Source organism: Mobula hypostoma, chromosome 20 (assembly GCF_963921235.1).
Source record: "Mobula hypostoma chromosome 20, sMobHyp1.1, whole genome shotgun sequence".
In the NCBI taxonomy this organism is placed as follows: domain Eukaryota; kingdom Metazoa; phylum Chordata; class Chondrichthyes; order Myliobatiformes; family Myliobatidae; genus Mobula; species Mobula hypostoma.
Window position 1 is genome coordinate 21532458 of NC_086116.1, and position 15026 is coordinate 21547483.

At 42.7% G+C, this 15026-nt stretch overlaps 1 protein-coding gene across 1 annotated transcript in view; it reads left to right on the forward strand.

Annotated features, from left to right (window-relative positions):
• LOC134359599 (laminin subunit beta-4-like) overlaps positions 1–15026 on the forward strand; it is a 163439-nt gene that overhangs the window by 22263 nt on the left and 126150 nt on the right. The window contains exon 2 of the mRNA XM_063073095.1: positions 7673–7830. Coding sequence (XP_062929165.1) covers positions 7673–7830 — 158 coding nt within the window. The remainder of the gene's footprint in view (positions 1–7672; positions 7831–15026) is intronic.

The following is a 15026-nucleotide window of genomic DNA, read 5'->3' on the forward strand; positions in this document are numbered from 1 at the left end:
TCATCTGTTCATTAGCATAGCTAACGTTATTTAAACTAGCTGGCTAGCTGCTAAGGAGCTACTCTATTGATGTCCTACGTGATGGGGTCAAACTCCCTGTAGACGTGCTTAAAGTTGTAATAGAATTAAAAACAAAAATAATATATAAGTACATATTTTAATGTCACATTTTCTGCATATACCCAGTTTACAGATTACAGATTGGTTTACAGATTAGACAAAATCACTAAACGAAGTAGTACATAAGACGATATAATAAGGATACACCTTATGCTTTTATTTCTTTTAGGGACCACAATATATTAGGGAGGCTAATCACAGGGAAGGCTGCTCAAGTATTTCACAGTTCTTTTCAGCAGAGCCACATCACAGTACAAGGAAAGTTTGCAAAAGAAATAGAAAAGCTAATGCATTAACATTGAGATTGTCAACAAAATACTCAACAAGGAATATATATATATATATATATATATATATATATAATGTGTGTGTGTGTGTGTGTGTAAATAGCTTCAATATGTGTTAAGTAAATTGTTGTGTTCTTTCATAATCAAATGTCCCGTATACATGCGGCCTTGGAGGTCGACCGGGGGCGAGGGTTGGGGGGATGTGCTACCTCCCTGAAATGAGTTTTTGCAGGGTGGGATGTCTGCCTTCACTGGGGAACTCCAGCTTGTTCTCATTTCACAAACTGGAAGCTTGAGAAGGCCAGCACTACAGGACGAGGAACACGACAGCAGCAAGTAGCCAAGCACAGTTTCAGGGCACATTTTCACAAAAGCTTGAGGGGAATTCCAGATCTTATTACAGTTATGGGGGGCAACCAGTATGTGTTTTGCACAAGATTATCAGTCCAACTCCATTTTATATTGGATTCTCCATTCTACACAACCGCATGTATTTCATTCATGTCCAAATATAGAGTACAATTAGCATATTTAATAGAATCTAAATGGTTTTTGCTTCTGAAATGTTGCATGACTCTGGGTGGACAAAGGTGTTCTTAGTTTTATGTCTTCCTTTCAGAAGGGATATCACCGTTTCTGCTCACACTCCACAGGATGAGGCTGGGGACTGTGACTTTCCTAAGTGAGTATTGTTAAAAAGGTGAAGAAACCTTCAACAAATCAGTTTGTGTTCATGTGTGAAAATGATCCGCAGGTAGCCTTCACCTCAGGAATTTACTTTTGCAGTCTGTCCATTTTTTTCAACCAGTTATCCCAACTACATGGGGAACAGTTGTGGATTCTGGCTCTCTTCAGTCCTTGCTGTCTGGCCTGCTGAGTTCCTCCAGAATTTTGTGTGTGGTGCTTAGATTTCCAGTATCTGCAGATTTTCTCTTGTTTTTTCTCCAGTCATTTATCATTTGCACCTTCGTCCATCTCCTCTCACGTGCCCTTTCCAAAATATTACCCCAACCTGTCATCAATCTTTGCCTTCTCAAGCATAATGACATTCTGGTAACTTATCCAACATTGCAAAGTATTGAAATTCATATTTCTTTATGTATTGAGTCAGCAAATAAAGGTACTGTCTTCTATATCACAAATATGTACAAACCAGTATATACCCCATTGTTCTCTCTACATATGGTGACTTACTCAGCAATTGATACACAGCAATTGGCTCCCATACTTTTAGTTAAATTGCTGTAAAAGTAGCCAAGCTTTAGACATTTAGAAATACGCAATTTGTTTTATAGCTTTGACAGCCAGCCAAGTCAGCCTTGGCCACTATCAAAGCTTATTTCAGTTGTCTATGGGTAGGTAGGTCTTGTTCAGTTTATCACCTTTCCCTTCACGCACTATGCAAAATGCAGGGTCACAGTGCTGATGATCAGACATGTTTTTGTTTTAGGTCTGCTGGTCATGGAGATTACAACAGTCAAGCTTGTACCATTCTCATTGGACAGTGGCAAACGTAGTCATCCACCACTGACTGCAAATTTTAGGTCAATGCAGTGGTCAAAGAGAAAGAATTGCATGTTCTCCTATTAAAAAGCGGAATGGTGCTGATACAAGAGATTCCCAGCCAAATTGGTTCTCTGGTTGCCAGAGATACAACAGAACTTGTGGATTAAGAACTCTGTGCCACCTTTAACACATTATTGGCACGGACTTTGTTCCCCACAGCTATTACTGTTCTGCTTGCACTATAAAGATGGATTTCTTTCCCAATTAATCAAAGTGCTGTTGGCAAATGACACACAGCATAGTTAATGAGACACATGGGCGGCACGGTAGCGTAGTGATTAGCACAATGCTTTACAGTACAGATGACCCGGGTTCAATTCCCACCACGGCCTGTAAGTTCTCCCAGTGGATTTCCTCCAGGTGCTCTGGTTTTCTCCCACAGTCCAAAGACAATCCGGTTGGTAGGATAATTAGTCATTGTAAATTGTCCTATGATTAGGCTGGGGTTAAATTAGGGGAATTGCTGGCTGGTGTGGCTCGAAGGGCTGGAAGGGCCTTCTCCCTGCTGTATCTCAATAAATAAATAAATATCAGGTGGAAGTAGTGGCCACTTCAAGCAGCACTCTTCTAATGACCAACATTAGAACACAGACTCTAGTGGGACATGTACCACAAAGGGATCAGCAGTCATTATCCTTGCCGGATTTTATGCTCAGCAGTAAGGAGGCAGCACTTTTGCTACAATTAACAAGTGCAACTTGCTACGTGAAGCCAGCTCCATTATTAATGGTGGAATGACTTTCTGAAACTAAATCCTGTCACAAAGGTGGGAAGTGCAGGCATCTCCCTACAAAATCCAGTGCATTCTAAACCCCTGAATGGTATTTGGAGTGTTAACCAGCAGTGTAGGCAAAGAAGTGGACCCAAAGGCCAAAGAAATGCAGAGATGTCGGATTTAAGGGAGGAAGTTCCAGAATGTACAATCTGAGTGGTTGAAGGCATGGCCACCGGTTGATGTGTTAAGGAAAGTGGGGAAGAAGTCAACACTGGAGGGAAAGCGAAAGCCAGAGTCAATTCAGATCAGTAAGTGTGGCCATGGCAGGTGAATGTTGAATCAATTCAAGTTTACTGACAGCTGACAATGAGAAGTCACTCGGAAGAAAAGTGTTATATCTGAAGGTGATAAAGAAACCCATAAAAGTATGCTGAGAACTAGGGGCAATGTACTGTCGTTGGAGCACAGTACATTCAGCAGAAAGTTAAAATCATATGGTTCTCTGTACATGAAATCACAAACATAATAGACAGCTGGCTTACTAATATCCAGGCATTAAAATCTTTTTTTTAAAAATTTACAAAGTAGTTTTATTTGTTACTTGCACATCAAAATGTAGAGCAAAATGCATCATTTGCGTCACAGCAAATCAGCGAGTATTGCACTGGGTAGCCCACAAGCGTCAGCACACTTCCAGCGCCAGTATAGCAGGCCCACATCTCACTAACCCTGATTGTATGCCTTTGGAATGTGGGAGGAAACCATGCGGTCATGGGGAGAACAGGCAAACTCCTTTCACACAGCAGCAGGAATTTAACCTTGATCTTACAGCTGGCACTGTAACAGCATGATGTTAAGTGCTACCCTACCATGCCACCTTAAAATTATGTTTCATATTTCCATGTTTTTCATTTTTCAAGTATTGTTTTATTTATCAAAATCTCAGTATAAACATTTTTATGATATTTCTCCCTTTGAGGTTTGGATGCCCTCCCTAATGTACGAGTGAGAAATGAGTTCTGAGATATTGCGCAGATCAGCAGGGGCAGCCTGTGATATTCCTGAGGCCAGGCAGCTGACAGCAATCTCCATGGATAAAGGAATCAAGTTTCACATTAGAGGTTTTACTTTGGGTCAAGGGAGGTCAAAGGCCTGAGGAAAGCCAAAGATAAAGGCTGCAAGTTATAGACATGAGAAATTCTGCAGATGGTGGCAGTCCAAAGCAACACACACAAAAAAGCTGGAGGAACTCAGCAGACAGTCAGCATCTATGAATGAATAAAGAGTCAATGTTTCAGGCCAAGACCCTTCTTCAGGACTGGAACAGAAAAGGAGAAGATGCCAGATCAGCAAGGTGGGGGGAGGGGAAGGAGGATAGCTAGAAGATGATAGGTGAAGCCAGGTGGATAGAAAAGATAAAGGGCTGGAGAGAAAGTATTCTGATAGGAGAGGAGAGTGGACCATAGGAGAAAGGGGAATGGGGGCGGGTGGGGGGACTCTAGGGGAGGTAATAGGCAGGTGAAAAAAGGTAAGAGGCCAGAGTGGGGAATAGAAGAAGGGGGCAGGGGGAGGAAAATAATTTTTTACCAGAAGGAGAAATTGACATTCATGCCATCGGGTTGGAGGCTACCCAGATGAAATATAAGGTGTCATTTTCACTATCATGGTTTCAGTGGTCAGTAAAAGCTGGCTGTTCTGCAAATAAACAAGAACAGTTTTTCATGGCTGTATAGTTTGAAATCTCATTGTAAGCAACCTTGCATATTACACTATTGTTGGCATTATTTGATAAAGTTCTATTGGGGAAAAAATAAGTATTAGAACAAAATTTTTGCCCAAAAGTTTAATTTCCAGCTTTAGTCAGCAGTAAGGAAGGTGAATGCAATATCAGCATTCCTTTCAAGGGGACTAGAATAGAAAAGCAGTAATGTAATACTAAAGCTTTATAAGGCATTGGTCAGACCACATTTGCAGTACTGGGAGCAGTTTTGAGCCCGATGTCTAAGAAGGAATGTACAGGCATTGGAGGGAGTCCAGAGGAGTTTTACAAAAATGAACTTAGGAATGAAAGGGTTAATATATAACTCTGGGACTATACATACTGGAGTTTAGAAAAGTGAGGGGGAATCTCATTAAACCTACCAAATATTGAAAGGCCTGGATAGAGTGTACGTGGAGAAGATCTTTCCAAACATTGGAGAGCCTAGGATCAGACAACACAGCCACAGAATAGAAAGATGCCTGTTTTAGAACAGAGCTGAGGAGGAATTTCTGTAGCCAGAGGGTGATGAATCTGTGGCACTCATTGGCCACAAATGGCTGTAGATGCCAAGTCATTGGTAATACTTAAAGCGGAGGCTGATAGGTTCTAGATGAGGAGGGGCACCAAGGGTTACAGTGAAAAGACAGGAGAATAGGATTGAAAAGGAAAATAAAACAAAGTTCAAAGTAAAATTTATTATCAGAGTACTTACATGTCACCACATACAACCCTGAGATTCTTTTTCCTGCGGGCATACTTAGCAAATCTATAGAACAGTAACTGTAAGCAGGATCAATGAACAACAAACTGTGCAAATGCAAATATAAATAAATAATGATAGTATGAAATAACAAGATAAAGGATCATTAAAGTGAGACCACTGGTTAAGGGATCACCAGAAATAGAATGAGTGTAGTTATCCCCTTTTATTCAAGAGCCTGATGGTTGAGGGTAGTAACTGTCCTTGAACCTGGTGGTGCGAGTCTGAGGCACCTATACCTTCTACTTGATGGCAACAATGAGAAAGAGCACGGCCTGGGTGGTGAGGATCTCTGATGATGGATGCTGCTTTTCTACAGCAACATTCCACGTAGATGTGCTCAATGGATGGGAGGGCTTTACCCATGATGTACTGGGCCAAATCCACCATATCTCTAGAAGTTTGACAAGGTTTTTGATGACATGCTGAATCCCCACAGACTCCTGAGGAAGTAGAGGCACTGCTGTGCTTCCTTTGCTATTACAGTTATTCGATGTATCCAGGACAGGTCCTCTGAGACAGTGACACTCAGGAATTTAAAGTTACTGACGCTCTCCACCTCCGATCCTCCAATGAGTACTGGCTTATGCACCTCTGGATTCCCTCTCCGGAAGTCTACAATCAGTTCCTTGGTCTTTTTGACATTGAGTGAGAGATTGTTGTTATTACACTACTCAGCCAAATTTTCAATCTTCTTCCTGTATGTTGACTCATCACCACCTTTGATACAGCCCACAAAAGCAGTGTCAGCAGCAAACTTATATATGGTGTTGGAGCTGTACTTGGCCACACAGTCATACGTGTAAAGTGAGTAGAACAGGGGCTAAGCACACATCCCTGTGGTACTTCCATGCTGATGGAGATTGTGGAGGTGATGTTCTTGCCAATCCGAACTGAGTGGAGTCTGCAAGTGAGGAAATCCAGGATCCAATTGCATAATCAGCCATGATCAAATAGTGGAGCAGACTCAATGGGCCAAATGGTCTAATTCAGCTGCTTTTGTCTTGTAGTCTTTGGTCCTCTGGATTAAGCCAATATTAAGCCGCAAGATCACTTTGTTTTAGAACACTGGGAATAAATTTCTAGTCTCCTATCTCCAATGATGTCAATGAAAGAAAATTTTTTAAATCTGCATTTATTTCATGTTATTCCTACTGCTTTCAAATTGCTCTAAGTAGCTTTATAACCAATGCTATAATTTTGTTGTAATTGCCATTATAAAGGCATAATGAAATTACAGTCCTGACGCAAGGGGTCGACCCAAAACAATCCTTTTTCTCCCACCGATGCTGCTCAGCCCCCTGACCTCCTCCAGCAGACTGTTTGTTATTTAAGAAATTATGCACTCTTTTAGGTTTACATTTCTGATGTATGATTTAGCTCACCATTCAATCACCTCAGTCAGAAAAAAAATTTAAACAGAAGCCATCCGGTGATAACGTGGTTAATACCTGTTCCAGACTTTCAACTCTATCTAGCAAGAGTCATTAGATATCAGTAAGATTAACATGATCAGACATCCTAACAGGGCACTGCAAAACTCAGAAGCAAAGCTGATTAATGTCTGAGGCAGCAGATAAAACTGAATGCTGCTAATTACAGAAGGGGTTTCACAACCTTACATTAAAGTTTGCTAGCAGGAAAATGTCTGTGTTCTGGACAAGCTGAGCCATGTTTTATTGTGTAGGTTGTTTGTCTAAACTCCTTGCTTTATAAAACCTGTCACTCAGCTTTAACCAGCACAACTCAACAGGCCAGGCAGCACCTTTGCAAAAGATGTTTTGGGCCGAGACCCGTCATCAGGACTGGAAAGGAAGGGGAGAAGTCAAGAGTAAGAAGGTGGGGGGAGGGGAGGAAGAAGTACAGGCTAGCAGTTGATAGGTGGAACCGGGTAAGGGGGAGGGGTGAAGTAAAGGGCTTGGAAGTTGATTGGTGAAAGCAGTAAAGGACTGGAGAAGGGGGAATCTGATAGGGCAGGACAGAAGCCTATGGTTAAATTTAATCAGTAGAAACATTTGGAAGGGGAGCAACTTTAATTCACAGAGAGTGTTGATTTACATCAAGTTACGTGTAAATATATTAAATACCAAACCCCATATGGGATTTTAAATAGAGGCAGCAAGCAGCTAGGAAACCAATTCCTCCTCACTGTGGGTGGGATGATCATTTAAACAGTGTTATGAGTCACATCTTGAGAACTGGATGTACAAGTGACCAAAATTGTAGGAATATCAATAACTTGAGAAGGCTGTAGGAAAGATCGAGAAGAGCAAGGCCACAGAAGTTGTTAAAAGCATGGAAAACAACCAAAATTGGAGATGAATGCTACCAGGGAAATGTAAAAACAAACTGTGTTACCAGAAGTAACCTGATGTTTCCATGTCTATGGAAATTGCATTCAGAGCATGAATACGAATAAGATAAAGAGACACTTAATATATTTATCCATATTTGTGTTGCAGTGTTGATAAACATTGCTTTCTCGGAAGATGATTGCAATGTTGGCTCCTGTTACCCATCTCTTGGAGACTTGCTTGTGGGTCGCAGCAATCAGCTCTCTGCTTCCTCCACCTGCGGCATGACTGGGCCTGAAATATATTGCATTCTAAGTCACTTACAGGTTAGTCCATGCTAGACAGAGAGAAAAAATTATTTTGTCCATTAATATTCCATCTTTTCCCATAGAATTAATATCTAAATTATGTAGGTTGCTCTGTGACATATCAATGCTTTGGCAATGATAAAGTTTATCCAACATGGGCATTTTTGGATGTGTAAGTCAATTCAGTTGTACAGGGTGGAGTGCAGCAATATTACAATCACCATAGAACTGTGCTGCTGGGAAGAAGACCGTATGGCGGCCTATCGCTGTGTGGCGGCTCGCTGTGGCTAGAGGGCAGGCCTCTGCGTTCGAGTGGTATCTCTCTCTTTCGATGATGTTGGAGGGTGTTACCGAGGATCTGTGTTTATAGATTGGACTATGGACGATGGACTTTTTCATTCGCATGTTTTTTACATTCTCTGTTTTTGCCCGTTCTTTCTTGTTGTTTTTTACGCAGAGGAGGGGGGTTTGGAGAGGGTTGATGATCATGTTGCTGTTCTTTTTTATAGGGAATTTGCTGTTTCTCTTTGAACGACTTCCATGGTTTGTTTGTTTCAGGGCTATCTGGAGACGATGAATCTCAGAGTTGTATTCTTTTATAATAAAAGAACCTTTGAACCGTCTTGCTAATTGCTTGGATAGGATGATGTTAAGAGAAGGTGTCTGTATGAATAAAATGGCAATGCTGAAAATCCAAAACAAAAACGGCGATAGTTGGAAGTATTCACAGCTCAGGCAACACCTTTGGGGAGAGAAACAAGGTGAATGTTTCAGGTCAATGAATTCTCATCAAAACAAGAAAGGATCTTGTCTTTCCTCTAACCAATAATTGGTTGCTGTGGTAGTGTAGCGGTTAGCGTGAATTTATTACAGCTTGGAGTTTGGATTCAATTCTGACATCACCTCTAAGGACTCTGCACATCTTCCCCATGGAACGCTCCGGTTTCCTACCACAATCCAAAGGCATTGCTGTGGATAGGTTAACTGGTCATTGTAAATTGTCCCATGATTAGGCTAGGGTTAAATCAGAGGGTTGGTGGCAGCGTGGCTCGAAGCGCAGAAAGGGCCTACTCCACACTGTATCTCTTAGTAAATAAATTACATTCATTGAACTGAAGCCCTTCATCTGACTGGCATTTTAATTTCAGAAAGAAAGATATCATTCTACTAGTGTTTGATTAACCTTAGCCAGAACAACACACACAAAATACTGGAGGAACTCAGCAAGTCAGGCAGCAGCTAAGGATGGACTAAGGAGTCAACGCTTCAGGTCAAGACCCTTCTTCAGGACTGGAAAGGAAAGCGGAAGACACCAGTATGTAAAGACGAGTGGAGGGGAGGGTGGATAGCAAGGCGGTGATAGCTGAGACCAGGTGGGTAGGAAAGGTAAAGGGCTGGAGAAGAAGGAATCTGATTGGAAAAGAGAGTGGACCATGGGAGAAAGGGAAGGAGGAGGGGACCCAGGTGATAGGCAGGTGAGAAGAGGCAAGAGGGTAGAGTGGGGAACAGAATAGGAGAGGATGAGGATGAGGAAGGAATTTTTTTTATCAGAAGGAGAAATTGATATTCATGCCATCAAGATGGAGACTATCCAGACAGAATACAAAGTGTTGCTCCTCCTCCCTGAGGGTGGCCTCATCCTGGAACAAGAGGAGGCCTTGGCCTCTACCTTAGCTAGAATTCCAAAATGCCACTTTCATTCTAACGGACTGGTGCAGAGCCAACAACCTGTCTCTGAATGTGAACAAAACAAAAGAGATGGTTGTTGACTTCAGGAGGGCATGGAGCGACCACTCTCCGCTGAACATTGACGGCTCCTCCATTGAGATCGTTAAGAGCACCAAATTTCTTGGTGTTCACCCGGCGGAGAATCTCACCTGGTCCCTCGACACCAGCTCCATAGCCAAGAAAGCCTAGCAGCATCTCTACTTTCTGCGAAGGCTGAGAAAAGTCCATCTCCCACCCCTCATCCTCACCACATTCTACAGAGGTTGTATTGAGAGCATCCTGAGCAGATGCATCACTGCCTTGTTTGCGAATTGCACCGTCTTGGATTGCAAGACCCCGCAGTGGATAGTGAGGTCAGCTGAGAAGGTCATCGGGGTCTCTCTTCCCGCTATTACAGACATTTACACCACACGCTGCACCCGCAAAGCTAACAGTATTGTGAAGGGCCCCACGCACCCCTCATATAAACCCTTCTCCCTCCTGCCATCTGGCAAAAGGTACCGAAGCATTCATGCTCTCGCGACCAGACTGTGCAACAGTTTCTTCCCACAAGCCATCAGACTCCTCAATACTCAGAGTCTACACTGGCATCTACATCATTTATTATTATGTTGTAATTTGTCCTCTACTGTGCCTATTGTCTTGTTTATTAATTATTGTACTGCCCTGCATGGTTTTGTGCACTTTATGTAGTCCTGTGCAGGTCTGTACTCTAGTGTATTTTTTATGTTGTTTTACGTAGTCTAGTGTAGCCTTGTGCTGTCTCACATAGTCTAGTGTTGTTTTGTGTTGTTTCATGTAGCACCATGGTCCTGGAGGAATGTTGTTTCGTTTTTACTGTGTACTGTACCAGAAGCTTATCATCGAAATGATAATAAACTTGACTTGACTTGACTTGACTTGAAATTGATAGCCTTTGATCCAGATGGTAATGGCTCAGCTCAAATTAATTGAGTATCACTTACCGTATGTATTAGATGCACAAAGAAGATGACTTCTGAAATAATCTTAAAATCCCAACTGCAACTTAAACCCTGCATGAATATTTAAAGAAAGGAAAGAAAACATGAAGGTAAAAAAGAAAGATAATCACCCTGGATAGAATTATGCACAGCAGAGAAATGGTCCCATAAACTCTTATGATTTAAATTTCATTACCACAAACAAACACTGAAGCTTCTGAAGGAAAAGCTGATTTCAAGTTCATATCACCTTGAAACAATAGAAACAACTGAGTAATTACTCTTGCACTTGTTTCTACTTTCACTATTGTGCCCCAGGGACTTTCAAACTGAATGAAACAGATCGAGGTCCAAATTAACTTGGTTGCAGGAGTTTTATACCCAGTGAATAAAGCACCACAACACCAAAACAACAGCAAAATCTAATAATTCCAGGGAATCATTGTGAATAGAGCTAAGGAACTAAAAGGATAAAAAGGCCCTGATGGGAGTTGTATACAGACCCCCAAACAGTGGTAAGGATGTGGCTTACAAATTACAACAGGAGATAAAAAATGCCTGCCAAAAGGGCACTATTGCAATAGTCAACATACGAGGAGATTGGGAAAATCAGGTTGGTGCTGGATTAAAGGAAGGGGAGTTTCTAGAGTGCCTATGAAATGGCTTTTCAGAACAGCTCATGGTGGAGTCCACTAGAGGATTGGCTGCTCTGGATTGGGTGTTGTGCGATGAACCAGTTTTAATTAGAGAGCTTAAGGTAAAAGAACCTGAAGGGGAAGGGATCATAATATGATTAAATTCACCCTAAAATTTGAGAAGGAGAAGCCAAAGTCAGATGTATCAGTGTTACAGTGGAGCAAAGTGAATTAATGAGAGAGGAGTTGGCCAGAATTGATTGGAAAAGAACACTGGCAGGGATGATGGCAGAGCAGCAATGGATGGAATTTCTGGAAGAAATTTGGTAGGCAACAGGATATGTACATCCCAAAGAAGAAGTATGCTGAAGGAAAGATGACACAACCGTGGCTAACGAGAGAAGTCGAAGCCAACATAAAAGCCAAAGAGAGGGCATATAATAGAGCAAAAATTAGTGAAAAGACCAACAGAAGGCAACATAACAGTCATTTAGAAGATAAAGATGGAATACAAGAATAAGCTAGCCATTAATAATAAAGAAGATACCAAAAGTTTATTCACATACATAATGTGTAAAAGAGAGGTGAGAGTGGATATCAGACCACTGGAAAACAATGCTGGAGAGTAGTAATTGGGGGGGGGGGGAGAGAACAACAAAATAGCAGAGGAACTGAATAGGTATTTTTCATCAATTTTCACTGTGGAAGACACTAGCAGTATGGTGGAAGTTCCAGGTATCAGGGGCATGAAGTGTGTGAAGTTACTATAACTAACATTCTTGGGACACTGAAAGGTCTGAAAGTAGATAAGTCACCTGGACCAGATGGTGCACACGTCAGAATTCTGAAAGAGGTGGCTGAAGAGATCATGGAGGCATTAATAATGATCTTTCACTAGATTCTGGAATGCTTCCTGAAGAATGGAAAATTGCAAATGTCATTCCACTATTCAAGAAGAGAGAGAGGCAGAAGGAAGGAAACTATAGGCTAGTGGTCTGACTTCAGTTGTTGGGAAGATGTTGGAGTCAATTATTAAGAAGAGGTCTCAGGGTAATTGGAGGTACATGATTAAATAGACCGTAGTCAACATGGTTTCCTCAAGGGAAAATCTTGTTTGACAAATCTGTTGGAATTCTTTGAAGAAATAACAGGCAAGATAGACAAAGGAGAATTGTTTGATATTGTGTACTTGGATTTTTAGAAGGCCTTTGACAAGGTGCCACATATGAGGCTGCTTAATGAGCTATGGGCCTCTGGTTTTGCAGGGAAGGTTCTAACATGGATATAGCAGTGGCTGATTGGAAAGAGGCAAAGAGTGGAAATAAAGGGAGCTTTTTCTGGCTGGCTGCCTGTGACTAGTGGTGATCAACAGGGGACTATGTTGGGACCAATTCTTTTTATATTATATGTCAATGATTTGGATGATGGAATTGATGACCTTGTTGCAAAGTTTGCAGGCGATGAAGACAGGTGGAAGGGCAAGTAGTTTTGAGGAAGTACAGAGGCTACAGAAGGATTTAAAGTAGGAGAATGGGCAAAGTAATGGCAGATGGAATACAGTGTCAGGAAGTGTATGTTCATGCACTTTGGTAGAAGAAATGAAAGGGTAGACTATTTTCTAAATTGAGAGAAAATACAAAAAACTGAAGCGCAAAGGGACTTGAAACTCCTTGTGCAGGATCCCTAAAGGTTAATTTGCAGGTTGAGTCTGTGGTGAGGAAGGGAAATGCAATGTTAGCATTTATTTCAAGAGGACTAAAATATAAAAGCAAGGATGTAATGTTGAGGCTTTATAAAGCACTGGAGAGGGTTCAAAGGAGGTTCATGAAAATGATTCCAGTATTGAATGGCTTGTCAGATGAAGAGTATTTGATGGCTCTGGGCCTGTATTTACTGGAATTCAGAAGAATGAGGGTGAACTCATTGAAACCTATCAAATAGTAAAAGGCCTTAATAGAGTGGATGCGGAGAGGATGTTTCCTATGGTGGGAGTATCTAAGACCAGAGGACACATCCTCAGAACAGAGGGGTGTCCTTTTAGAATGGAGATGAGGAATTTCTTTAGCCAGAAAATGGTGAATCTGTGGTATTCATTGCCATGGGCAGCTGTGCAGGCCAAGTATTTATGTATACTTAAATCAGAAGTTGATAGATTCTTGATTGGCCATGGCATGAAGGGACATGGGGAGAAGGCAGGAGATTGGTGCTGAGAAGAAAATTAGGTTGGCCATGACAAAATGATGGAGTAGACTCAATGGGCCAAAATGGCCTAGTTCTGCTCCTATATCTTATAGTCTTATGGTCTATGCATTAACAACATCTGTTGGAAGAGGACCACTTGGTCAATAGTGGCCAGAGCCTCAGGTAAATCCTCTTTCTGCACTGTTGGGAGGTAAACAGTGGCAGGTAGTTAGCATGGACCTGATGCAGTGCACAACTATACACACTAGTGAAGGGCATGGAGACATTTAAATGAGAATCCTGAGCTAGGCCGCTCAAGGTTCAAGGTTCAAAGTTCAATGTTCAAGGTCCATTTTATTGTCAAAGTATGCATGTACAATACCACTCTGATACTTGTCTTCTCCAGATAGCCATGAAATACACATGAAAAAGTAAAAGAAGCAAAACTCGCAGACCCCAGAATCCCCCACCCCCTCCTCCGCAGAAAAGAAAAACAGCAACAGTAACAAACCCCGACCCCCTCATTCACGGAAAAAAGCAGCAATAATAGCAACCCCTCCAGTGCAGAAAAAGACAGCGACCAACCTCTCACTCACAAAAATGAACAGCGACAGTAGCATCAAACCCTCTCCAACTCCACCCACATACAGGGAATTTACAGACCACCCACCCACAAGAAAGAAAACACTGAGAAACTGAAGAACAAGACGAAGTACAGTCCAACCACACAGAATCTCAGAACATCGAACAGTCCCTCCATGACACAGAACTCACAGCTGGTCTGGACCGTGGCCTTCGTTGGGAGCAATCACTGACCCTCTGGCCCTGTTGGGAGTGATCACTGACCAGCTGATCTCCATTGGGAATGATCACCATCCCTCTAGCCCCACTGGGGGTCATCACTGACCCTCTGGCCCCAATGGGAGCATCACTGACCCTCTGGCCCCATTGGGAGCATCACTGACCCTCTGGTCTCCATTGGGAATGATCACCATCCCTCTGGCCCCACTGGGGGTGATCACTGACCCTCTGGCCCCAATGGGAGCAATCACTGACCCTCTGGCCCCATTGGGAGCATCACTGACCCTCTGGTCTCCATTGGGAATGATCACCATCCCTCTGGCCCCACTGGGGGTGATCACTGACCCTCTGACCCCATTGGGAGTGATCACTGACCCTCTGGCCCCATTGGGAGTAATTACTTACCCTCTGGCCTATTGGGAGCAACTACTGACCCTCTGGCCCCACTGGGAGTGATCACTGACCCTTTGGCCCTGTTGGGAGCATCATTGACCATCTAGCCACGTTGGGAGCGATCACCAACCCTCTGTCCTCCACCGGGAGCGATCACTGACCTTCTGGTCTTCGTTGGGAGTGATCACAGACCCTCTGGTCTCCATTGGGAGTAATCACTGACCCTCTGGTCTCCATTGGGAGTAATCACTGACCCTCTGGTTTCCGTTGGGAGTGATCACAGACCCTCTTGTCTCCGTTGGGAGTAATCACTGACCCTCTGGTCTTCATTGGGAGTAATCACTGACCCCCTGGTCTCCATTGGGAGTGATCACTGACCCTTTGGTATCTGCTAGGAGTGATTTCTGACTGGGTCCAAACGCTGCCATCATGGCAGCCTCTGCCCGGAGCGCTCACTGACCGGGTCCGAACATCTTCATCTCGATTCTTCAGTCTTCCTCGCCGCTTCGAGATG